At 39.0% G+C, this 27,667-nt stretch overlaps 1 protein-coding gene across 2 annotated transcripts in view; it reads right to left on the bottom strand.

The window, feature by feature from the left end:
• The window catches only part of MAST2 (microtubule associated serine/threonine kinase 2), a 188,852-nt gene that overhangs the window by 21,261 nt on the left and 139,924 nt on the right, over positions 1 to 27,667 (bottom strand). For both annotated transcript variants that reach the window (XM_062497855.1, XM_062497856.1), the window contains 11 exons: positions 20,147 to 20,222; positions 19,073 to 19,282; positions 13,292 to 13,393; positions 9,359 to 9,491; positions 7,667 to 7,728; positions 6,927 to 7,012; positions 5,344 to 5,552; positions 4,325 to 4,463; positions 3,837 to 3,969; positions 2,290 to 2,455; positions 1,167 to 1,268 (listed from right to left, as the gene is read on the bottom strand). In XM_062497855.1, the coding sequence (XP_062353839.1) occupies positions 1,167 to 1,268; positions 2,290 to 2,455; positions 3,837 to 3,969; positions 4,325 to 4,463; positions 5,344 to 5,552; positions 6,927 to 7,012; positions 7,667 to 7,728; positions 9,359 to 9,491; positions 13,292 to 13,393; positions 19,073 to 19,282; positions 20,147 to 20,222 (1,418 nt within the window). The remainder of the gene's footprint in view (positions 1 to 1,166; positions 1,269 to 2,289; positions 2,456 to 3,836; positions 3,970 to 4,324; positions 4,464 to 5,343; positions 5,553 to 6,926; positions 7,013 to 7,666; positions 7,729 to 9,358; positions 9,492 to 13,291; positions 13,394 to 19,072; positions 19,283 to 20,146; positions 20,223 to 27,667) is intronic.

Here is a 27,667-nt window from a genome sequence, read left to right as displayed (position 1 = left end):
CCTGAATTAGTATCTACTGTTATTTAGATCAGAAGCTTGGGTGCCCAGAAGGAAAAAGTAAAGACTATCTGTCTACCAGTTTATGCATTTTTTTTCAAATGAAATTAAAATTCATAGCAGATGCTACTGTCTTTTCAGAAAAGAAAAGAGCAGAGGAAAAGAGATAAAAGGTTTGCTGAGTGCCAGTGGCACTACAACATGCCAAGTGAAACAGCAGTCTCAGCACTACAGGTATATAAGAAATCAAAAAAAAAAATCAGTCCTTCAACTCATTCTATAAGGCTAGAAACTCTACATCTTTGCCATGACAGCAACATCTTTCAAGTACATGGATTTTAAGTAGAGAAGAACATGTGAAAACCATCTGATATCATTATTAATTCATGATCTATTTATCACCCTTGCGTGCACATGTGCCAAGTCTGCTGAATACATGTGCCTTTTGGAACTGTTATATATTTATCTCTAAGCTTTTTTTTATCCTTTAAGTGTAGATTCAAATTGAAAATCCCAAATTAAATTAAACTAATCAAATCAATGAAAGATGAGCTGTCATGTGAAGCCACAGTGTTGCACAAATTACTTTAAAACAAGAGTGTAGCTAGAGATTATTTACTATTATTTATGATAGGAAATGAGAAATGCTGGCTTGCAAAACGTTAAATCTGGCATTATAATACAGAAAGACTGACATACATATCTGACTTTGCCAAAAAGATTATCAGACTTTGCTGTATGTTTGGAGAATTCTATACTACAGGCCTCTAAGAATGGGAAAGTTTTCATTTATTTTATTACATCCAGGAATTAACATCCATGGCAGGGATTAAGCCCATCTCATCTCTCAAAGAGAACTTCAAAAAAATCTGATAATACACTGTTGAAATGGAGACACAACCCTCAAGCCTATAATGGAGCAGCACAAACCAGAGCAGTGATGTTGCCAAGCTGACAGTGCCCCTTTCCAGTTTCCCAGACAAGACAGCAATATCTGCCTGGCTCATGGACTTTTGACACTAATTCCCAGAGCTCCACCACACTGAATCCAGTGTAAACTGCTCCCCAGCTCTAGATGAGCATTCCTCAACATGAGTGGGTGTGCATCACTGGCAGGGTAGCTTCATCCCCTGCTTCTGGACAGTGTTTCCTGTGGACAAGGTTCTTACCTGTTCCCATTCTTTCCAGAGGATTTTGGCGGAGAAGCTTAGAAATGAGGTCTTGGGCATCTGGTGGCAGTGCATCATCTCCTTCTGGCCAGGCAATTTCATCTGGGGACAAAAAGAGACTTGACATTTTCTACCAGCTTCCCAAATAATTTGAATAACCATTCACACTCCTATACCTCAACGTGCAGCACTGAGAACTGCCCCAGAAGCATAAATATCTTGAATTCAGCAGCTTAATATAATTCAAGCATTGACATTTTTCAAAATGCATAAAATTCAGCATCAGCTAAAGCTGCTGTCAATCCAAGCAGTGCTTGTGGAGAAAAAAAAAAAAGCTTGAAGGACTCTATTAATAAAGTATGAAATGGGACTTCCATGACAATCCATAAACAAAGACAGTGACAATACTGTGGCTGTATCTCCTGCCTGCACATTCCATAGTCGTTATAGTTGGAACAGAGAGAACAATTCACAGGTAACGATTTCATGCATCATACTTAGTGCTTTGCTGAAATTTGCTTTTTACAAAGGACATTTGCCAAGTGTGTTAAAAATTTACTGCTTCACAAAGTATTCCCAATAGGAAATGATTTCACTGGCATATTCACTGAGTGAACACAAAGCAATTTTCTGTCCAACTCCAAGGATGAGACAGGTTTAAAAAGCCACAAGATGTGAAGGTACTGAGTACAACAACTTCAATGTATTGTGCTCAGAATTTCCTTTCATTTCACTTATACAAAATTACTAAGTGGCTAGCACGTGGACCTACAAAAACAATAACCAAAATCAGCCTGAATAAGACCAATTGGGGGCTACTCCTTTCACATTCTCCATCTTTTAAAATAAAAGACAGAACAGAAAAATCCCCAAATATTTTTCCTCAATCCCACAAGGATTCATATGACTCCCACACAATGACAGAACTATTTAGGAAGATGTTAAGCAACACAACAAGTTTCCATAGCTGAAATCAGATGGAAGCTGCTTTGACACAGAAATTTAAAAATACTAAAATTGAACCCCATTATTTTATACCCAGTACTTTCTGACTAAACTGTGGATCCTCAATTATTTTCAAAGCACATTTTGAAACCCCTTCAGAGCCAGAGCAGAAACTTACCACTGATCACTTGTCCAAACAGCTCTTCAGGTGTGTCCCCAAAGAAAGGAACACAGCCAACCAGGAACTCGTAGAGGATAACTCCCATGGCCCACCAATCCACAGGCTTCCCATAGCCCTGGCGCAGGATCACTTCTGGTGCAATGTACTCTGGAGTCCCACAGACCTCAAGAGAAACATGAAAGAGAGCAATACATTTACAAATTGCCAAATTCATGTCAAAGCTTATTTTGTCTTTTTTTTCCCCCTTTCTTTACCCCCTCAGAGCTTTACAAGGAAGTTATTAATGTTTTGCCACTAACCACTTCATGCTGTGAACTACTTCCTTGGAGCAAGAGTCTATATTTGAAGAACACATTACCTGCACAGAAATAACATCACATGAAATTAAATGTTCCTAGTGTGGACATGCCAGCTAAGTAGTTCTTTGGTGTATGCACAGGAAAGCATATGGGAAAAATGCATATTCTGTGTGTTTAGGTCTGACAGCTTGATGGATGTCTGCTGGCACAGCTACAGCTATCAGGAACCGAGTTTTGACAAACCTCTCACATCTCTGTGCTAACAGAATTTAGTTTCACAGATGTAGAATTAGCAGCACAGCATGATTACACACTTCAGCCTTAATCTTGGGAGGTACAGCTGGCATGGACAATGGCTAAGGAAATTACCTTGGAAGATCTAAGTTGCCTGGGGCTTAGAAACAGCAACAACAATAACAAAATAGTTGTAAAAAAATATAACACTGTAAAGTACAAGAATCTGATCTAATGACCATGGGGAGTTCTGCTAGAAAAAGCATCCTTACTCAGAAGCAAAGGAAGACAACACCACAGGATGATTATGAATCAACACTTGGCACAACCAAAAATTCAGCTGAAAAATTCAGCCACGATCCTCGGTATTTTCAGAAGAGAGGAGCATTTTTAAATCCCATTACACAAGGCACTGGTGAGCTTGCATCCAGAACAGTTCCTTCAACTATGCCCAGAAAATATCAACCCAAACAGAAAGAGTTACATGGAAGAGCTATTCATTCATCAAAGGAAATTCTATCTTGTTGTTAGTTGTAAGAACTTAGCTGGTTAAGCCTAGCAAAATGAAGGCTAAGGAGAAAAATTACCCTTAGTAAATATCATGGGGATAAAAATCAATGTTTAAGCCATTAGACAAAATTACAAGAAACATATAGAAATTTGCCATGAACTTTCTAAGCACCAGAAGGGGGAGATCGTGGAACAATCTTCCAGCAGAATCCACGTTACATCCCTAAACCAACTTCCGTTTACACCTGCACTGCTGCCTGGGCCACCCTTGCGGTATCCTCAACTTAAACTGAAGTCCATGACTCCAAAACAAGAAGCTGAAATAACAAACAATGTCAATTTATGTACAAACATGAGAACAGACTTGTATCTTTTCCTCCCATTTTACAATGCACAGCACAGCACAGCATGCAGGCAGAGGAGTGCTATAAACTCTGATTCTATCCCAAGACAGAATCCTGCACCTGATCCCACATCAACAGACAATATTTTTCAGCTTACCTGCTTGTCCAGGAATTCCCTGGTGTCCTTCTCAATGTGGCCCTCATAAAGATTAGTTGTAAGGCTCATTAACCCAATTTTGGACAGCCCAAAGTCTGTCAGTTTAATATGACCCATTGAAGTTATCAGGAGACTATAAGAAAGAGAAATAAAATGATGCAACATTAATTTAATTATTTCCCAAAAGCAATTTAAAATAAAAAGAACACAAGATAACACAAAGGATCTCAGTGTTACATCCCCATTAAACACCTGGGAAAAGAAACACCACCAGTGTAGCAACAGCTCTGGGATAATACCTGAAGACATTCTTCCCACCCTTTCTGTGCCTGTCTGCTTCTACATCAGCAGCAAGAGATTCCATAAAACCTCCTAGATGTCAGATGCTGTTGAAGATCAATGCTGCCTCCAGCCCCCACATCCTGTTGCCTACAGAGGAAGCCCCTGAAGGAGTGGCTCTGCTCCCTTCTGAGGGACCAAAGACTTACTTATCAGGTTTGAGGTCACGGTGAACAATCCCATAATTGTGTAGGTACTCCAGTGCCAGAACAGTCTCAGCAAAATACATCCTTGCCATATCAACGGGTAGGGCACCAATGTTCTTGAGAAGGGTAGCACAATCACCTCCTAGAAAGAAAACATTTGCACATATGGCACGTTGAAATATCAGGCAAATATCAGGAAGAAAGAACAGCTATGGGTCTGCAGTACAAAATTAGGCTAAGTTTTCTAAAGGCTGTCTCTCATAACGCTGTTAGGAGGCATTCTAAAGATCTCTCTATACTCTGTCTTGAACCTAAATACTCATATCCTAGGAAAACTGAGATCCATATATGTTGGGCAGGCTTGGACAGGAATTGTACAGATGCCATTTGCAAACTGAAGGAAGCCTTGAAGAGATATAGCCTGTGGACTCCTGACTGAAACTTCCTTGGGAACACTGGCCACACATTTCAGACAACCTTCATTTCTACTTGCAAAGAGGAATTAATATCAAAATTTCCTATTGTCAATACATCTGATTTCATTCCACTAATTTATCTGAAAGAGCACTGATACAATAACTATAATCTTATTTCTCAAATATTCAGTCAAGCAAGCCAGGCATAAGAAATTAATCCTATCCACCAGTGGATATTGCTTATAATAAGATATACTGATAAAGTAAAATCAAATTATATTTCAAAGAATTAGCAAACCAAACAATGAAGAAAACCAGCACCAGCATAAAATGGCACTTTATTTTTAAAAAGGCTGCTAAAGAACAAAGGCTTATGTTTCTTGAGTCTTTTTCTAAGTGGAACATCAAGCAAATGTGCTATGGATCCAGTCACGCCATCCCACAGGAGAGAGGGAGGGTTTCCTTTCCAATGAAGACTGGAAAGTTCACACTGACTTCTGACCTCAGCAGCGAGGCTCAGCTCCATTGCAAACAGCCACAGGGATTCACAGCCCACACCCATCCCAACTAAGGCCCCTTTGGAGGTGTGGATAACAGCAACCCTACCTTCCACATACTCCATAACCATGCACAGGTGCCGCTTGGTCTCAAAGGAGCAGAACATGCTGACCACAAAGGGATTCTCAGCAAAAGTCAGGATATCTCTCTCCACAAAGGCCTGCTGGATCTGGTTCCTCAGGATCAGGTTCTGTTTGTTGATCTTCTTCATGGCAAAACGCTGGCGGGTGGTCTTATGCCGCACCAAATACACCGCTCTGCAAAACCACACACCGAGAGGAAAAGGTCCATTTTCAGTTCAAACTGGTTTGTTGTGGGTTTAGCTTTCGAGTTCTTTGTGGTTTTGTTGGGGCTTTTTAAACAGTGATGTTACTGTTTTGAATGGATCCTGACAGACTTATCCATTTCAGGGGCAAGCTTCCCTAGAAAAGAAGGAACCCCATGATACCTCCTTCCCAAAGCTACTCTGCCTTCCTGAATAAAGCAGCATTTTTGCTGATGTGACGAACAAGGAGGTATCTCAAACACAAAAGTCACTAATTTCTGTAAGTACCACTGCAGCATGTATTTTTCAACACTACAGTAACCACTTGGCTTAAAAAATTGTCCAAAATCTATGGAATCAGCACGAGTTCTTTCCAGGCTCTATGAAATTAATTTGATGCAGCACTGTCACCAGGGATTTCCTTCAGTAAAGTATCTCTTACACTTCTATCATTTGCAGATCATTAGATTCCTGGACATTAATAATACAGTTTGCAAATAAAATTTTCATCCAGCCTGCCTGCCTTATTGAATCAGTACTTGTTTCCTTTTCTCTGGAGTACATTACATTTAATGTGGTATTGTGTCTCACCAGCCACTGACTATAAAATAAACCCAGGATAAAGACATGTGACTAACAGCAAAACTACCACTTCTCTCTCCCCTTTTTACAAAGTTACATGGGGCTTGTGCAGAAATGTGACTGAAGAGATATAAAATTTTTTTGTCTTAGAATATGACTCTTCAACATGCTCCATTGTGTCTTCACTCACTAAAACTCATGCTTACATGTTTTCCACATACCATTTTTAAAAAGTGAGTTGTTGTTAACTAAGCACCCACTTCCACAAAACACTCAAGCACGTGCTCAGGTTTTGTTGTTATGACCTCCTGAGTATCACTGCTTTTCAGCAACAGCCTAATGACCTCACTGGTAAGGATTTATGAACTGCAAAGAGCCAAGGAACTGCCTTTTAAAATTCTGGATAGGTTTGTGTGTGCAGTTAAAACTGGAACTGGCTGAATTCATACTTGATTCTTCAATGGATAATAAAATCAAATAGCATTTCTCGTGTATTACCCCTCACAGTATATTTACCCCAGTGTAATTCTAGCACTTCTTTTAGCATATCAAGTGCTCACAAACAACCACATGTTACATATATAATCTGAATAAATAAAAGAAATGGCATCTTGCAGAAGAATGCAGAAGATACTACAACTGTGGAACCTCTGTAAGACCCAAATTAAATTACTTCATGCTTTGGACCCAACAAAACCCAGACATTTGCCAAACCTTGCTATAGCCCTTTGCTGGGTAGGGCAATAAGAACATTTTCTTCCAATTCAAAATCTAAAAGTCTTACCCATAAGCACCATTACTGATCAATTTAATAGTTTCAAACTCTTCTTCAGAAGGAGTTTTCTTTGACTGGACAGAGGCCCCACGGCTCTGGGAAAAGACAACAAGAAAATGGAAATCAGAAGCAGGAATTACTTAATTCTGTATGGGGGTTTTTTGTCCTTTTCTTCTTTAAGCACCCATTAACTCAAACTCAATCCACTTCTGAATTTCCGGGGTCCTCAGCTTTAGGACAATTGTCTGTATCCTTAGGGTGTTTGCAGATGCCCTACACAAATTATTAGCACAAAAAGTCAGTGGACTGTTAAGATTTAGGTCCTTCCTTAATATTACATTTTTTAAAAAACCCAATAAAATAAGGATCTTTGAAACTTAGCCAGTTACATAATTAAATTTTTCCAGTGGTTTTACTAAAGTCAACTCTTTTCAATACCCATCACATTTTACTAATGTAGATATAAAGAATTCCTCCAGATGATTTTCATTTGCAACTCCAATTTTTTTTTTAAATCCACAAAACTTGCTAATAATGCCTATTTGCATCTTTTAAGCATTTTACCACCACCATATAAAGATTTTCACATTTTTATGAGTGTGTACTCTAGTTTTAATATGAGCTTTTAAATGTCAGCACTTTTTTTTTTTAAATTACAATTACTCTGCATTATAATTAATTCTTTACTGCAGACTACTTCTTTTGAGAGAAAAAAAGTGCTAGACAGAGTGAGTGTATTACTGCTTTACCTCGACTGAATCATCTGTCTCTGGAGTGTCTGGGCTGTCATAGCTATTCAACTGGGCCATTTCTGAAAAGAAAGAGGAAAGATTACTCCTAATGATCTCAATCAAACACTATTCTCTTTGTTTATACAAGAAAAAGCAGGATTTTAAGAGGTGCTTGTAGATGATGAAGGACATTTTCTTCCTCTGTAAAAAGTCACCCCAATTATACAGTGATAACCTTTAACATCTTGTACACTGCAGGCAGCACTTTATATAAAGACAAATATAATAAATTGTTCTAATTTCGGCCTGACTCTAGATAGTTTCTATAATAAGTAAAAGCAATAAATGCATGTTTGGGGAAAGTGCTGTCTAGTTAACATTAAAACCCATTCCACACATATGTCTGCATGTAGCCTGGTGGCACCTCTGTGCTCTAAGAAGAAAAAGCATCACATTTCAAACAGCTGCCCTCCACGTGACGTGGCTGATTCTGCAAAACGCATAGCAGCAGCAAACTGGGGGAAAGTCACTTGGTTTAAGCTACTCAGCTGTCACAGGAGGTGCTGTAAACTTTGCAAGCCTAAATCCTATGTTAGCTGCAAGTCTCTGAACAGACATCACTGACATTTCTGGGTGCCCTCCTAACAGAAAGGAAATAAGGCACCTTGACATCTCCCCACATTTCTAAAGAAAATTTGACTTTAGTAAGGGGAATTAGCGATGGAAAGGTTTTCTCCCATGACAGGGATCAAAGGAAATTTCCCTTTAATGTCAGATTTCAACAAATGCTATTAAATTGCATTTAGCAATCTTTGGTAGAAATTTTCCTGAAGAGCTGTTCACTTGAAGTCAACCTGTCACTGTCACTCCAGTAAACACCAGAGAAGTTAAACTAGTCCTAGCCAGACTACTAATTTATGTAAAAATTATGCTCTCCTGAGATAACAAGAAGTATAGTTCAATCACTGAAATATTCTGCAGTAGCCTTCAGTTTCTGTCACACTTTCTATTGTTGCTGAACAAGCTGTGCATGCTCAGAAAACTTGTCATTTCAGGCAGCAAAGTGCCAGGCAGAGATATTAACTCACCAATTCTAAAGTTACAATCTTCTGGGCCAATGTATGTCTATATTAAGTTTACCATATGCAATTCTGGCACCTTGCAGAAAAGCTGTTCCTGTCCATACATTGCTCTCTTTGGTTTGGCTGCTGCACAAGATGTAAAACTTCAACCCCAATCCAGCTAAAATTCATACTCATCTTGGTAATCCCATGGAAAACCACAAAATACACACTTTTCCCAGGGAGGACAATCAACTGGGATGACAGGATACTTTCCAACCAGGCCACTAGCAGGCCAGGCAGATCAGAAAAGTAACAGGTGAATTTACTTTTACTGTCCAACAGCACAGAGAAAACAGTTAAATCTTAAAGCCATTTTCTAACATTGTTTCAGCTATAATACAGGGAGACATTATTAACATCATAAGTAAAGAACTGTCACTTTTGATGTGCCATCCTTACCCCAGCAACACTCCTTTGAGACATGGGGCTGGAAAGGACAGTCTAGAATTTGACAGCAAGCAGGAAAATAAGGAAAAATGGCCTAGAAATTCAATCAATAAACTAAAAGCATCCTTCAGCTATGTAGTGACTAGGAGATCTGACTATCCTTTCAACATTTTGGGAAGTACATAACAAGAGTTCTCACCCTCCAGGGGATCCCTGGTGAGTCCCAGCTGGCTGATAATGTAACGAGGAATGTCGCATTTAATTCCTTGCCCTTCCTTGGCATGGCCTTCTGCAGCTTCCAACAAATGGTAGAACTCTTCAGGATCAAACTCCTACAGCAAAGCAGTGAGAGACACAGAGAGAGGTAAATGATGCAACTTTACAATTATGAAAGGTTTCTCCCAGATAGAGGGGAATCTTCAGAAACATCCAAAGGTAATTCTGAGCTCAGCAGTGATGCAGAACGTTTCCAGTTACAACAATCAAGGCAATGCTTCCCACTCTGCTCTGCAAAACCAACAGACAGTTACATCCCACAGGTGTCCACAGGTTCAGATCTGCAAATCAAAACAGAACAAGGACTGTTGGGACTTTCTACAGACCAAACACAAACTTTCAAAAGGAATTGTTATCATAAGTGTCAAGTGTGGACACAACTCCCAGTTTTGCCACATCAGGATGTGCCAGGGAAAGGTCTGTGATGAGAACTGAGGCACCACCTTCTGCCACTTCCATCTGACAGATGAGTTAACCCAAGACAAGCCTTTCCTGCTGCCAGATGTCACTTCTGATCAAGCCATACATCCACCCAATCCTGTCACTGTCCTAACCTCAGCAATTGCTAATAAAATTATTAACAAAACAATTTTCTTCATAAGAAGTACTGCTGCCCTATTTCTTGCACTCTACAGTATGGGATCACTGCAGCAACTCTTGGTGCATGTGATTTCTCAGGCCAGAAAAGGTTACAGAAGGTGTGATCCCTTGCACTGGACCAAGAGATAAAGTAGGAAACAAAAGCCAAGCTTTGGGCAGCAGGAGCACTCTGCTTAGAAGCAAGTTCACCAGATGATAACTTTAGCTCTCCCCCCTACAAACCTCATCATCCACCAGCAACGAGCAGCTTCACCAACACTCTTCAAAAATTTTCCAGTGAAATGGGAGGATGAAAGGGGAAGAGTTTCAGCAAACATCTGAGCATGCACAGACAACTGAGGGCATCAGTAAAGAACTGGTGTGTGGTCAGCAACGTAAGAGAAAAAGAGCACAGAACTGCAAACAAGAAAAGGAAATTAGAGCTTGTAATGATGTCAAGAGACTTGAACAGAGAACAGATGCACTTTTCCATGACTGCTCTAAGCAATGCTGCTTGGATAGATGCTGTCACCAAAGACAGCAACAATGTGAGAAAGCTTCTTCCCAACTCCTCTGGAAAAGGATTAATCAACATCCTCAGAAGTGGCAGAGAGCAGGAGCTAGACCAGAGAGGACCACAGAGAGAGATGGTCACCCCAATGCAGTGAAAGGGATGGTAAAGCCAAGGAAAGGCTTCTCGAGGTTTGACTGCAGGTCATTTATTGGTGAGTAAAAGAGGAAAAAATCCAACTAGGTGACAAAAAAAACCATACAAAACATAAAGGAACTATATAAATTCCAGTTCTGACTTCTTTATGGTAGGTTTAATCATTTAAATACAGAAGAATGAACCCTACTAAGGGGAGGTAAGTGCTATGGAAAAATAAACTGAAAAAAATTAGATACTTCTTCCAAAAGATGGTCACAGAGATGCACAAACCAGGTTATTTTCTCGAAGCCCTACAGACTGTCTGCCAATAAACATTTCATGGTCCTACAGGTAATGCAAAGACAGAAGCCAAAGAGCTGAACTTTAGAATACTTAAATACTTTTGACTGCATTAAAACAATCACAACCATCACAAGCACTGTGATGGACACTTACTTCATTTAGAAGGAAGAAAGAAGAATAAGCTGTGTTACTAGAGTTAACCTTAATATTAAATAGTAGAAAAACATTTTATAAATTCACATAGAATTGAAGCCAAAGGCTGAATTACAAAAAAGTATGTTAAAAATAAAAATGAAAATTACTTCTCAAAAGCTATTTGAACAGTTCACCATCCATTATTATAATTTTTGTTTCATGGGACAAAAGAAACATTGGTATTTAATTCTTCATGTCACCAGATTAAAAAAAACTGCTAGAAAGGCAGTGCAGGTTGAAAAAAACAGGTAAGACTAACCCACAAACCCAGATTTTATTTCTATACTTTGGAGTCTGGCCACTTCATTGTCAAGGTTGTCATTATATACTCTGGAATCCATTAATCAGATCTCAGTGTCTTTGCTGCTTCCACCTGCTCCCACTCACTTTGCAGATCAGGTGGAGAAGACACAGGAGAACCTGGAGACTTCTTGATTTGCAACTAAGAGCTGCCTTGAGTTTGGAACTCTTTGCAGGTACAGACACGGGTTCACAAGGCTTTCTGAGGTTCCAAGTTTTCCTAGATGATGAGTGTACACAAGCAAAAATGACAATGGTGAATGCAGCAAATACAAACATGGTGGGTTTAAATTTATCTCCTTTCTCCATTGTTGTCGTTTCCAAAATGAATTTTGAAGAAGTGCTGGAAGATAAGTGGGAGTCACAAAAACTCATCTAAATCACAAACATGGTTTGAAAACCAAGGAATTCCCAGATTGAACGGGGTTGTGCCTGGGATTTTCAGTGCAGTCTGGCAGATTTCTTGAATCAGTAAGTGAAGGTATCTGTCCTGCTGGTTGTGCAGCCAATGTCCTCACTGACAGTGGCCTTCCCTGCACTGCAGGATTCCCAGCAAGGTGATCCAGCTGACAGCTGTGGAGGAGGAATAAAGAATCCTCCAAAGTCTACTGGTTCTCAGAACTTTTGCAGGTGTTTCCAAAAGCTGGTATCATTGGTAAGACTGGATCACACTTATCTACTTTGTCAAAGAAAGCTCCACCAAACTCATTCATCTTCCAGTGACTCCAGGGGTAAAAGACACCCATGGACACACTGCCTCCAACATAAACCACATGTTAACTGTGCTTCTATAAAACCAGCCACAGACTCCTCATACAACCAACTTCTCTGATGTCTCAAACACCTGTAGCATCTCTGTCACTTTTATGTCCAGAAAAAACCACCATGAGTGTGCTCTGACACACCAGGGAATTTCATCCTGTCATTACCAAAGTTTCCATTGTAGGTTTGTGACACCTCACAATATTTGGTGACTTCCTTGCATCCTCACTAATTTTTCAGGATCCTTTTGAAATACAGTCACTGAATTGAACCATTTCAATTGTGTACACCTCTTTCTGTATATACTGAAGGTTTATACTAACCCTTTTGCTATGGCATGACAGAGAGAATACAGGTTTTCAAGCTGCTTCTCCACCATACCAAGAAAATACTTTTGTAGTTTTTTTTTGTAGTTGCAGAACTTCGGGAAACAGTGGCCTAATTCATTGGAATTGCCTAAACAATTTTCACCATTTTCTAGCATTAAATTTAAAAATTCCATTATTATTAGCCAAATTAAGTTGTTAAAAAAGGAGTGACACTTGCTTTTGCTTGTATTCCAATAGCACCAAATAGGATTTCAAATGCAGGCTCCCAAATCTCCTTGGCTCTTACACAGGTGTATCCCACTGGGTGGTCACAGCTGCAGAACCTGACACTAGGTTTCACCAGTTGCTGGGTCCACAGGAAGGGTTTGAGTCCCAGAGCCCGAACCCCATTTATGTCATGGTAGGGAACGTCTTCCTCAGTAACAGCTCTTCCTTAGCACAGCACTCAGGACACCAGGCACACCCCATACAGACATTTACACGCTCCTTACAGTAGCTATTAACAACATCAGGAACATCCAGTGGCATCAAGTACCACAGAATGATGTTGACAGCCACATCTGGCCCCTCAGCCATAAACTCTATACTAAAATATAATTTAGCTGCTGATGCAGCTGACAGCCCATTGGAGAACTACTTCTATATTAACGCAGAAGCCACTTAGGACTTTTAATGAGCATTTAAAGGTTTCTCTAGAGACCTTTAGATCATGCCCAGCCTCTCCCAGGCCTGCACTCACCAGGCACTCGAGCAGCCGAGCTGGCCGGGCGATGATGATCATCAGCTTCTTCACAAGCTGGGTAACGAAGGCCACCTCGGAGCTCTCGGATCGCTCGTGGGCCTGTGGAGAGCGGAACAGCACATCATGGTCCCAGCACTGAACTCTGAATTTCTGTATGTCAGATGCTGAATGCAACCACCAGCTCAGGAACCCATTCAGCAGCAAAAGCACGGCTGGGTCGGGGCAGGCTGAGCTCAGCTTGCTCAGGGATGCCAAGGTATGACTTTTCCATCACAACTGACTCCCATTATCATGCAAGAGATATTTCAAAGGCTCTGTCTGTATTATATCACCTATCAATTATAATAGATACAATTTGGGCTAAGTTATTTTTTTTTAAATGAAAGAGGAATATTGATTTTTTTAAATTTTACCTTCCACACAACGCTGATATCTAGGTAATCACCAAGAGACACATTTCGGAGCTTTACTTTCAGCTAGAATTTGAATTAGAATTTCTCTTCATCATCAAGAAAAACTCAACCTCCGTTTCTCTTTTTTCAGTTTTATCAATCCTATTGAATAACTCCAGTATTGCATTGTATGTTATGTAGGAACAAGCAGATAAGCAAAGAAAAGCGTATATAAAACTTAATTCAGAGGACTCACTCCTGCCTGTTACCTTACCAGGATTCAGTATAAATTCAAGTCTTAGTTCCAAGATATACGTGTGTATTTGTGTGATGGGATGTCTTTTTACAGCAGCAAACACACCAAAACAATAATTTATTTTTTTTAAAGAGCAACACAAAAAACCCCTCAGAAATTACCCTTCTCTTGATGAAGCACACAATGGCTACATGATGAGTTTTGGAGCAGAAATATAATAGTATTTAATTGCAGAGTGATAAAAAAATGGTTACAATGCCTTGCAAGAACTCTTAAATGAACTACAGCTATTTTCCCCAAAGGTCTAAAAATTGTGCTTTAATACAGCTACAAATACAGAGTCCAGAACTTAACAAATGAGCTTTTGCTGGCAATAAGCCAGTTATTTATAAGAGTGATATTTTATCAACAACAGTGCAAAGAGCAAGAAACTAAAAGGTTCATTTAGAATCACCTAAGAAAAAGACATATTATATATGTTTTTATATATCTGAGAAGTCAAATCACACTGGTTACCACCTAAAAGAGCAATGCAAGCACAGGAAGCAGAAATTCAGACCCAGAAATATACAGGCAGCATTATAAATAACATATCTCTGATACTTTACTGCCAAACAAAAAAATATTAAAAGGTTCATTGTTTGTCATTTTGACACCAGTCAGAATAGAAATGGTGATTGTCTCCTTCTGCACTGAATAGCATAGGCTAGAATTTTAACCTTGAAGAGAATGATGTACCTGCTAGTTCATTATCTGAAAACAATATCAGAGGCCCTTCCTGGCTACAGAGCCTTAAAAAGAAGATTATTTTGGAAATATTGAAATAAGTTGTAATTTCTTCTACTAATTAAAAGATTTAAAAAATTATAGAATAGAAAATAATTGCAATGAAAATTATAAATATTCACTTTGTGCCCTCTAATGCATTATGCAAACTTATAAGTTACAATATGAATTTTAGAAAGAAATTGATGCTTTCATATTTTAAAAGCCATTCCAGGTCACCATGGGTTAGCTGCACTGAAATGGACAGATAAAACATCAACAACTTTGTACTATTTTAAATTTGAGCCATGCAATTGGAAAGCCCTTTTCTCTCCCCCATATAGGTTATATTATGCAAAAAATATAATATAATAGATATCATTCATCATTTTGCATCCATTTATACTGTTAAAGAGAACTTAAGTCTTTTAAATCAAGTCCTTTTGTTTTCTCTTTTTCTCATCTATGACAATTCAGGCAAAATAATTCAAAAATGCAGCTAGTTTAATCAGGTGTCTGTTTTGAAAATGAAAAGCTAGACCATGACTGCCAAATGACACAGAAAAGCGAAAGGGAGAAGGAAGAAAACATTTACAAAAACAAAACACAACTTGTAACAGCCACTCAGCCATCATCTCTGCACAGCGCTGCTCTTCCAAGATCCTCAGTGAAACTGCCTCCTCTTCTTTGCTCCTCACACAGGACATCCCTACAGACTTCTCCTTTCCAGAGTGTCCCACGGACAGAGCCTGGGAGCAGGGGCTTTGTCCAGCCAGGCACTGCCTGTCCTTCCCATGAGCCAGGTGCCGGCTGTGCCACCTCAGCAGCGTCCCCAGGACCACGCGCCGGCCTCCAGGCTGCTGCTGGCATCTCGGGGTCCCCCTGCCCTCCCTTCCCCAGGAGGGCTTTGGGCAGAGGCTGCTGCCATTCCTGCACACTCTGCCGGTGACACGTGGACAGGAGCTAGTGATGGGGAATTTACAAACCCATTCCCTCATCTGAAAGACCCATCCGTCACTAACTGTGGCTGCTGGGGCATGAAATTAAAATCACTGCCCTCCCCCGGGGTTCAGCAGGACCAATAACTGGGATATGCAAGTCACAATGCTGTAATTGAGCCAATATAGTGATGGAAACCAAAACAATAGACCTGCAAAGCCAAGGACTGATAAATTTACACTCAGTCTACTACTAAGAAAGCAATCCAAATCAGAATATCCATTTGCCAATATGCAGCATCAGTCACTGCTGTAGAATACTCACACCCTCCCCTGCTCCTTTTGTTCCATGCTCAGAAACACCTGTAATCTTTCACCTTCCTGCCCAACTGGCTACACCTAGGCAACAGTCGTCAGATTTCTTTTGGCCACTTCTACCTTATTGATTCAGCCAAGCAATAACTGAGTATAACCTTTTGTTCCTCAGTAACCTGAGATTCTAACCCAGGGTAACAGGTAAAGAACTGAATGTCACATGTTCTCTTTTATATCAGTGTTTTATCTTATTTTTTTTTTGTATTTCTACTTTGATGTGAAGTGTAGCATTCAAGTTCAGGTTTTACAAAATGAAGAAAGTATCTTAAATTCATTTTTATTTCAATGATGCAGTAAGTTGTTCTGGCTAAAAGACAGTATTTCATGCTCCAAACAAGGGAAAAGATCTCATTTGGCATAGATAATGAGATTTGTTGGCATGTTATAACAAAAGTCAGGAATCTAAAAATCTTCCAAAAGCTTTCTGGTTTGGTGCATTTAAATAGCTCATTATTTGCACACTCAAACAGTCTCTTTTACATTTTTACTCAAACTACAATATATTAAATTGAGTTTCCTTTTTATGGTTTGAAATGCTGCGCAAGTTTAGTTTGTTACCAGGTATCAGAATTGATGCCTTAAAAAGAATTTTTAAGAGAGAGAGTCCATTCTTTGTAAAGAAGTAAAATTGTGAGAAAATCTGTGGATATTTCTTCCACTTTGCTGGCCTCATTATTCACTAATAAAGCATCTTTCCAATCTTTCAGTATGTTATAAAAATATACTATAAAACTCCATAGCCTACTACACAGACCATACAACTCCCAAGTCAAACAGCTTTTTGAATTACTTTCTAATTGGTATTATTTATGTACCTATTATTTATGGTCCTTTACAACCTAAGAAGAGGTTAAGATCCTACCATCATATTTGGAATAGTTTAAACTTGACTCCAAAATGTCCTGTGTTTCAGGTGAGTCTGCCAGAAGAAATAATATCACCAATTTCTATATATTTTGACTAAAATGTCCCAATTAATTCCTTGCAGAATGCAGTCTCAAGGGCAAAGCACAGACCAGCAAGTAGAGGAAAACAAGTAGCTTTTAAATATTAAAATCTAAAAGATAAGCTAAGGAACAGAAAAAGCCATAGGACAGGAGAAAAAAAATGAGAAAGATGTGGAATCAAGCTTTTGGCTTTCCTCTGATGTCTAATGTCTTTGTTTTCTTCCTTCCCACCCTCCCTTGCCTCTCTAAACTTTCCTTTTAATCACATCTAGCCCACCTTACTTCCTACAGTAAATCAATCAAGCTGAAGAGCTGATCTTTCACTCTGCAGATGTTAAGGAGGAAGAGGGCAAAGAAAGCCCCAAAATTCCTGACCAAGTTCAAACATGACCATTGTATCTTCTCTAATCACAGTTCAATGCCACCTTTCCCAGTATTTCAGAGCAGCAGGACAATGCCTGTAGAATCAAGGGGGAAGGGACATTTAAGAAAAGTATTTTGAGGGTTTGTTCTGAGGGAAAGGGGAGTACAGGAAAAAGCTGATTTATCTGACTCACACCTCCTCGAAGACCCTGATTAACCTCTTCAGGCCAGAAGACAGGACTGAAAATGCAGACTGGAAGTAGCCAGCCCTAATTTATGGCTCTCTCAGTTCCTTATGGTGTAAGAAATCACTGTCCATACACAGAGGAGGAAAGTCAGGGAGAGGGAGAATTTCAGCCTCCAAGGATCTCCTACCAGAAGCAGTAAAACACAGTGTAGTCCCCCTGTGCCCCTGAAATGGAAGGGATTTTGCTGAGCATACAAAGTCACTTTTAATGAAAACTTTCCAACTTCCAAACCATCACCCAAAGAGGGCTGATTCCTTATTTCACAGCTGACATCTGCAAATACCTTGCTTCTAGATTCTGAAGATACAAGAGGGATCCACAAGTGGTTACTGATTCCTACAGGCAGACAATCATATAGCCCCCCAAAAGATATTCCCTACCTCTCTTGGTCTGTCAAAATTATATTCCCTAAGCAGAACACCACAGATCCAAACATGACTCATTTTTCTCTCAAGCATAACAAATACCAGAAAAATTACAGCCATACTTATATAAATGGGGTAGCCAAAAAATTTAGCTGATACAAGGAAAGTTCATGCAGCTTTCACAAAGCCTTTTAATACAACAATTGTATATCAATATAGTATTTTTACTCATCTGCCTTTTTCTAATGTCTGAAAAGAGTGGCAAAGGGACACAAGCTAGTGCAATTCATGCCAGTGGGTTGGCAAACTGATCACTAAAGATAAAATTAAACTAAAATCATAACAGAAAACAAAGTATTTCAGATGTTCTGCTTCCTGGTGTCTGTATGATATTTGCTATCTGATAATGCAATCTTTCTAAAACCATTTTTTTCAGTTCTGTGTCATTAAAGCAGAGGATAAGGAAGGTATTCCTAAACAGAGGTCTGGACCCAGCAACAGCAAATGGCACAGACTCTTCACAACAGTTATAGCATAAATTCTAAGAGATGTTTGAAATATAATATTGTTTTCATTTTAAGGGGAAAGACCATTCTTTAATGAGTAGCTGAAGCATATCAAGAATGCATTAAAATTACGCCCCCTTGTGTTATTTTCATATGCTTTGAATGCCACAAAACACATCCAAGTACTAAAAACCCTCAACTGGATTAAGTTCAGCTCAAGAAAATACTTTGTAAAAAATTTACAGCAACACTAATAACTGCAGTGTTTTTGCTCCTTGAAGGCACTATTGTGATTAGTAAGTCAGAGTCCTGAAGTTCATGAGAAAAGATTTCAGTAATTTTGTTCATCTGAATAAATCCCATCTTCATAAATGGTAAAGACTGCCTTTGACTTACTCATTTAATATTTAATTGCTGTACAAACAAAGTTCACAGGTGAAGTGATTTACTCAAATCCACCTACAGTAGATCAACAGGAGACTGGAACATCTTAGATCTCCTGACACTCCCCAACTGCTGCCCCTCCCCTGGAATCCACACTGTCTCTCCTAAAATCAAAGCTCTGGCTTATTGGTTAAAGATTCAATCAAAATAATATATTCTACTTTCCAGAGGGCACTTACATCCTGGAGAAGTTTCTCTAAGTTTTCCTGTAGCTCATAAAAGTACCGAGAAGTAATAAGACCTTCACGTGATTTATCTAGGCAATCTCTGGCCAGTTCAATAACTTGATGATGAATGAAACTTAGGACCCCATCCGCTAATTGCAGCACGTTCTCTGGAGCATTCGAGGCAATAAACTCAGCCAGCCGTTCTTCCATCTGTGCCGTGGCCTAAAAGTGCAAAATAAAGAGAAATTACTCCTGAATTTTACTAACACAGACCTTAAAGCATAAACAAGTCGGGCGCTAAAGTAACATTTGCAATACCCAATTGCACGAGGCTTCAAAAATATTTCAAAATACAGCAATTTTTTTCTGAGAATAAAGATAGCACATCAGAGGCAAAATTTATGTTCACATGAACAAACAAATTAATCGAAACATGCTTTCTGAAAATGTAAATGACCATAAAAATATCTTGGTCCTGAGGCTGTATTCCTCCCTGGGTCTCCAAAGAAAGAATGTAAGATGTGAGGCAGTTTTCAGAACTTTTAGACAAGACTGTGGAAGCTGAAAATCATTGCCTCAAGCTATAAACACACGGTGTTTCTATCACTATAAGCTCTGATATCCTGTCTCCAGAGAAACATCTATTTTTGCTGGTGGTGGAACAGGAAGGAATGGCCATATCGACAGCTGTGGGATACACAGTCTTCTACACTCATTTCAATGAGATTTTAACTTTTAACTTGCTCCCACAGGTTTCAGTATTCAGCTTTTTAAAAAGCCAAGGCATGGCCTTTCTTCTTAGTCTTGTGAGAATTTCTCATGCCAATAGAAAACATCAGAAATTTAGCAAATATGAAATACATAAAAAAAATTCAGCCTTTTCCATCCTAACCTTATGTATACTAAATCTATTTCCTCTACTGCAGAATTAATATATGAATATGAGGAGGCAGCTTCAAACTCTCAGCAAACTGCACTGCTTGGAAAAGAGATATAAGAGCTGGGCTCCTTCTACCAGCACTACAAACTAACTTGGAGCTTGGACACAAGTTCATTGAATGCATTATTCAAAAAGTGATTCTTTACCTTTGGAAACCTTTCTTTGTACACATGATTCATCATTATTATTTCACTGTCAAAGGAAACTGGAGAGCGACCAGGGCTACAGGAGAAAAGAAATCGTGTTATCATTTACAGGTATCACACCAAAACTTTCCAAAACCCAGTGCTGATCATAATGCTGCCACATTGACTGTAGCCTTTCCAAAAGTTTGAATTCGCTTCAGCAATGTGCAGCTGCTGAACTTCAGAGAAGATGCTGGCAAGCAGTGGCAGTCTGTAAACTCCTGGAGACTGCTGACATCCCTGTCCCCACACGGGCTCTGGCAGAAACCCCCCCCATTTCATTTCCAGTGAATGCAAACCCTAACACGGAAGCTTGTAAAACCCCAGGGCATTTATTGCAGATACATTTGCTATTGCCCTCATTCTGTGACTGCCCTCCATGGCAGTGGGAGCAGCCCTATTCCAACAGGAATCTCAGTGAGCTCTGGAGTCTCCAGTGCCAGAAGGGAGCAGAGCAATGGGAAGTAAGGAAGTTGAGGTGATTTGTTTTCCTTTGTCTGAAGGATACTGCATGAGCACTGTTATTCAGCTAAATCTTACATATAAAATAAATACCACAGGCAACAGGGACAGAGTACTTTTATGAACGCTGCACTCCCTTGATGCACATTACACCATGGATCCATTTGCATCTATGCATAGGTTAGCAAGAAACTTTTAGGCACGCCAAAAAACCAGGACACTAAATCTTGACAAGCTGCATTTGTATTATTGGTGGGGTGGATTTTTTATAGAAGAGTTGCATCTTGTTTCATCACATGTGATGGTATGCAGGGCTCTGACTCACTCTGCCACCGAGGACAGCCGGATGAGGTAATGCAGAAAATCCCCAGCTACAGATCGCCTGCAGCAGCTCCTTTCTCCAGCTACCTTGTTTCAACGTTCAAGACAAACAAGGGCTTTGATTATTTGGCATCTTATATGATTACTGTCCTTATGATTTTAAGAGTACTAAATACTGCTAAAAATACTCTAAGTCAAAAGATGCAATTTTATCTTGAATGCATTCAAACATTTCAAACTTTCTAGTGAAGGAATAAATGGATCTCTCTAAATGGAATAAATGCATTTTAAACTTGGAATGCATTACAGTTACTACCTTGTCGCTAACCTACTTAGAGCAAAAACATTCTTTTGGCAACATACATTAACAATTCAAAGAAAATTAAACTCAGTGGCTCACAGACTGTAGCAATACCAAACTCTTTTCATGCCTTGTACTGAAATTCTATGAATTACATCATGTCTTGTTTTTATTGCTGTTTATACCTTAGCTTGAGAAAATGCACTTCAGATTAAATCTGTCACTGAATCCTTCTGTTGAAGAAGAAGAAAACTGATTTGGATGTTATGAATAGCAAGTAAAAATACATTTTCATCAACCTCCCTTAGCTTGGTAGATAGCTATTTTTAATTAAGGAGAATTCTCTTGAAAAAGAAACTTACATTTATATTCATATGTAATGTACGACATAATTAAAACATATAGGTAATAACATTGAAATTGCAGAGTTATAAGCAAATTCCCCTGCACATTTAGCCTGCTAGCCTTATCCTTTCTTCTCTAAGACCAAACACACTGACACAAACACGACACCTGTTTACTTTTCATATGGAGCTGAAGGACTTGGTGAACACAGTTATTGAAGAATTTATTTTCCTCTGATGTAATTTTTCTCCGTGTTATCTAAGTGAGGTATAAATTGCAAGTATGTATAAGCCCTTTGATACTTATACATAAATACCGAGGCACACACATAGTTCATTTTAACATTACAATTTGCATATGCATAACTATTTGCCGTCTTAGGCTACAATAAAACATGAGGGATTTTGCCTTTTGCTTTCAAGACACTTTATTCATATGGATACAGGAAATTAAGAGCTATGCAGAAATCAGGCTACTTGAGCTGTCCTGCCAGCAGATCTAGCATTTCCTTTGGGAGAACCATGATAGAAGAATTTACTGTGTTTGCTTTTGTTTTTTACAAAACTACTTCTGTGCACACCAATGGGCAAGAAAGTGAACATTTAAAATCCCTCAGCTTCCTCGGGCATTTGCAGTTTTGTCTCTCACCTTTGGCAGCTCATCAATGCCATTTTTTACCAACTAAAACAATAGAGTTTTGTTAAACTAAAACCCAAAACTCTCTGGATAAAACCTCAGACTGAGGGGCACACTGTCATCCAAAATAAAATTTGCTCTATATACCAGGTCAATTTAAATGTCTAACTGACTGTAGCAAGACTGCAACATGATATACTGCACTATAATTTTAAATGCTGATCCTCAGCTTGGGAAACTAAGGAACTAATTAGCTGGATACCTGACTAACTAACTGAAGGCTGCCTGCCAAGCACTGCTGGGTACTTTACAGCCCCTTTGGGACACAACCAGGTGAAAAAGGAACAAGGACTGGGCAGATAACTGAATGCCACCAAGGGAGAACATAAGAAAATTTAGAAAGAAAGACAAAAGGAGTTTAATACATTTTACTGGCATAAGATATTTTCAAATGCAAAAGCTTCACACATTTATCCAGAACCAAAAATTTCACAGACAGAACTAAACCAGTCTAACATTTCAAGCCTCACAAAGGAACGGATTATTTTCTGCAAAACAGAGGACACATGCCGTGCATGTGCAATAACATTTTAAGACAAAAGGCAGGCTCCTTCCCTTTTCTTGGTTCAGATAGGTAGGTCAAAGAAATTATTATTGTCAGTGAGTTTTTCATTTCAGCAGAGCAGACATTAGAAGAATAATATCTGCCCCCTTAAGCTTAACAGCAGAATGACAAACTACTCTCTCTTTTCCCCTTCTTCATGCTCCCTCCACTTTATGAGACGATGCGGTGTTAAATTTTCAGGGATATTTATCTCCCACAAAGATTTCTGTTGCCTTCAACCTGTCAAAACCCACATGTCCTTATCTGATGCTTGAAAGTGAAAATAGCTTATAGACACCTACTTCAAGGAGCAACATTACACAATGACTTAAATCTTACAAAATCTAGTTTAAGTGTGACTAAATATAAGTGAGATGTTTATGAATACGTAATTTTTCCTTCACTGGGATAGCTGTATTTACTAGGAAAAAGCAAGAAAGCGAAAGCAGTGTGCTTCCCTCTGCTTTCACCCTATACTTAAAGGTTTAATTAGGTTGTATTTACAGAACATGACCCAAGTCAGTTCTCACAGGAAACTTAAAACTACAGGCTTTAATTTTCTGTCATTTCCAGACACACAAAATAAGGAATTAGAAAACTAGGGAGCTAAAGTTGGATAAAGTAGGCACTAAGCTAAGCATTCTGCTGAAGGTGAGCCTTCCTCTTCTCCCAGGAAATAAATATTTAAATCTGAGGTCATGAAAATTTCATTAATACTAGAAGTCAGAAAACTCCCCCAGCAGCAGGGGTTGCAACTTTTCTTTCCAGTATTTCAGGGGTTTTATGCATGCCAGCAAAGACTGAGACTGCGTTAGAATGAAAACAGAAAGTTGGAATAATGAGCAGTGCAAACGACAAATAAGAATACCCAGTTTTCTTCATAACAGAAAACCACAAAAATGGTGGGTGAATGCAAAAGTTAATAAATTTAAAACAAATCACTTTGAAGAACCTTTTCAAGTCAAATTCACAGGACATACTGTCTTGAGAGAGGAAAAAAAGAGACCAACATTATCTGTAATGCAGTTAGAATGTGTTTTCAGAAGGAACAGGTGCTTTGTGCTGTAGAATATAAAACTATTATCCTTCCCCAGATCCATGGGGTTGTGAATCTCTGCTCCACAGCTTGTGGTGGATGCACTGTGTGAGAGCAACGTGAAGGGATGAACCCACCACAATTACTCAAGTGCTTGAAGCTGCCTCTTAAGTGCACTGAGATGAAAAAGCCCCACAGCCTGCAGAATGAAAGATAAAAATGGACTATGCAGGCCACTGGTTTTCACAACACCTATTCCTTCTTGGGCGTTTCATCATCAGGAATATTTTCTGGTATTTTCCAGGAGTTTTGTCTGTATATTCTTAATGGCAGGATTCAGCGTGCTAAAAGTCAGGTTGGGGGATTGCATTTTAAAAGCACTACCCAGCAAAGAGATGAAGAAAGATGATCTCATCTACTACAGCTATATAAAAATTCACTGCAACAATCTTCAGCCCTTTTTACCTAGACAACATTACCCTGAAATATAAAAAGAGATCAAGAAAAATGGGTAGATTGGTGGGCTGAGTGACTGCACAAAGGTAGCTCCTGAAAAAGTCATTAGTTAACTCTACTTTTATCTCTGACATTCTCCACACATTCCCACATGTGAGCAACTGCTAAAGATGACACATAAAGAGAACTGGGAAAAGATGGAAGGCAGCATCTCTCTAACTTAAAAAGAGTAAGGATGCCAAGTTTAGTGCAAGTATTCACAACTTTTCATGCATTTTACTCCAGGGAGAAAAGATCTTATTCAGGTAAAGCTCAGGATTGATCTAAACAAAACAAATGTAGCCTGGGGATCTCTCTGTTGGTCAATAACTTGAAAGATTTGAAGGTTGCATTATTAATAAAAAAATATTAAAAAGAGAACAGTTGAGAGATTATATTTAGGAACTACTTCTGCAGGTAATAAAGAAATATTTTCTTCTATTGAAGACACACTACAAGCACCAAAACAGGTGAGTCACATGGAAATATGTTCTTTGACTGAGCATTTGAGTACTGGATCATTTTGAGACAGATGAGAGAACAGGCTCCTGGCTTTTGCAAGCAGCTTTATAAGGACATCACACCTTTGCATTCCAAGCCTGGTCTATTGTTCCCTCCTTCCCCCTGCACACGAAAGCAGCTGGGAAAGAACCAGTGCCACTTCTTCAGGACAGAAATTCCAGGCATTTCAAATAAGGCATGATTAAATAAAAGATGAGTATCTTGAAGACACACAGGCAGAACACCTCAAGCAAAGCAGAGGTGCTACTGACCTGTCAGTGTACCCTCCATGATTGCACACTTTGGTAGTTTTACCATCCAGTTTGATCATTAAGAGTGCTCTGTAGGAATAGAATATTTGCAGCTAGGTACATGAAAATGGTACATTTCTAGCCAAAGAACTAAGTGTATTTTTCCAGAAGTTACATCCAGGCAATATTCTATACCTAGAAGCATAAAAGGATAATCTGACACTTCTAAAAAAATCTTGGGTTACAGAGACAAAAAACAGTCCCAGCTTTTGACAGTGAAATCTCAAAATGCCAGTTCCTCTCTCAAAAAGAGATGTAAGGCTGCAGTCATATAGGAAGGGAAAAGAATACAGATTAACAATGACACCATCTTTTAAATTACAAAGCCATGGCTGCCAATTAAGGGAAATGTCTGATGTATTTTGTTCATTTGCTTTTCATTAAAGCTGATCAAACAAGACCACTGAATGAAAGAATACATTTTTAGGAAATTATTGCTTAATTTAATTTAATGTTGAAAAACAAAAGCTGCTCCCAGCTTTTATTTTTTAAGTAAGTGAAAATATCTTCTCACCAAGGGAGGTAACTCTAAAGTCTGGGCAAATAAATAAGCAAGCTCTGTGCAGTGAACAATATCTGGTCTTCATGTATTTCAGTACTTGCTTATTTACAAGCACAGGCCCTCTGTCAAAGAGGGGTTTTGTTCCTGCAAACATTACTCCAGTTGGTTGGATTGACCTATCCATTTTCCTTGGATTGCAAGGGCCAGCACAAATGCATGGTAGTGGCAAGGGTGCTTTAGAGTCATTCAACACCACAGTACTGGCAATAAGCAAAATGAAAACGAAATGAGGCACAGTGAGTTGAAAAATTTAAATTACTTCATTCTACGCTTTAGAATACCAATAAGGCTGGACATTACCACACTAAAAACCAGTGAGAGAGCCAGAAAAGGTATTCAAGAGAGGAAGAAGATTAATCAGTTATATGACAGACTGAATTAATATCATCCCACCACAAATTATAAACCTACTCCACAATCAGTCTGCTTCAAATTGGCTCACAGAGGCAAAATTCTCTGCAACCTGATAACCCATATTAACAAGGAAGAAAATAAAATTGGGCTCCTCATATGGTATATCATGGGCTCTCTGTGTACATCAAAAAATAAAATTGGGCTCTTTGTGTATATCACTCTTGCATTAGCAAAAGTGTCTTCTACAACAGGATTACACCTGTGTTAAAGAACAATCATTATTTTAGTATGTGCTGCCTCACCTCTAGACAATTAGTAGCACTACAGCTACACTACTCAGCAGGGGTCAGTGTTAATAGTGGCAGCAGGAGGACCCAAGTAGGACTGTTGTTCAAAGGGACTTAGTACAAAATTTATAATTAGTCTTTCACTACATGGCACTGAGGAGGTCGCTGGCTAAGTGTGCCACTACCCACAGTACTCACCTGCTCCTGTAGACTGCTGTGCAACTACACTTAGCAGACCCATATGCAATTACCATGCAGCCTGCACTGCAGTTCAGAACACACAAATAATTACAAATAATTGTGAAAGGTCAGCTTTGCCATGACATGATATTCACCATGGGTTTTGTTATTATCCTGCTCTGTTTCAATTCCTCCTTTTACAAATTCCCACCAAAGTTCTGAGCTGGGCACACTAATTCAGCAATTCCAGCTGGCAGAGTTTTTGAATATTGTCCATTAACTTAAAGATGATATCCACCTCCAGCATCCTCAGATGAATGAAGACTTCAGCTCCTTCAACCCTGCCTGTAAAAATCTTTTTTGTCACAAGGTGTGCCTAGACTTTCCCTAGACTTGCATTCACTTGGTCCAGCAGTAAAGGCATAGCAAAACTTGAGGCTTTTGCCATGATACAAAATGTTTGTGGATTTATTCCATACAACAGTCAGAGATCTGCAAGAAAAGCTGCCCAAAGAGTCTGTGGAATCTCTGTCCTTGGAGATATTCAAAAGCCATATGGACATGATCCTGGGCATTAAAAAAGGCATATTAAAAGGTATATGGCATGATAGGGCTTTGCACAGGATGACCTCCAGAGATTCTTTCTAATCTCAGCCATTCTGTAATTCTGTGAAAGATGAATTCTAGTTGCTTCTGGTTTTATGCGTGGAAAAAACAACTACACAAGGAAATAACCCCAGATAGTTATCTTTGGACAACCAGATCTCTGAAGCAATTATTCAGTTATTAATGCAGCAAAAATTGTGCTGAGGTGCAATTCAATTTGAGGTTTTGACTTTATCTACTCTGGTTTTAATACCCCTTCAGAAACACTGACAGAAAAGTTATTAAAAGTGGTTATAACCACATCCTAGTGATATTGTAGCAAAATTCTGAGCAGAAACTACTAAAAGAAATCTACATCCTATGCATTTACTTTGAGATACTTGTGGATCATGTTTTCATAGAGCTGTTGTGAAAATACAAAAGCAGAGTCTACCAACCACTTCGTAATCCAAAAGCTCAGCATCAAATGTGAGGGAAATAT

This window comes from Cinclus cinclus, chromosome 8 (genome assembly GCF_963662255.1).
Source record: "Cinclus cinclus chromosome 8, bCinCin1.1, whole genome shotgun sequence".
Lineage (NCBI taxonomy): Eukaryota > Metazoa > Chordata > Aves > Passeriformes > Cinclidae > Cinclus > Cinclus cinclus.
The sequence above is the reverse complement of the archived record's forward strand: the minus strand, read 5'-3'. Positions and strand labels throughout refer to the sequence as shown.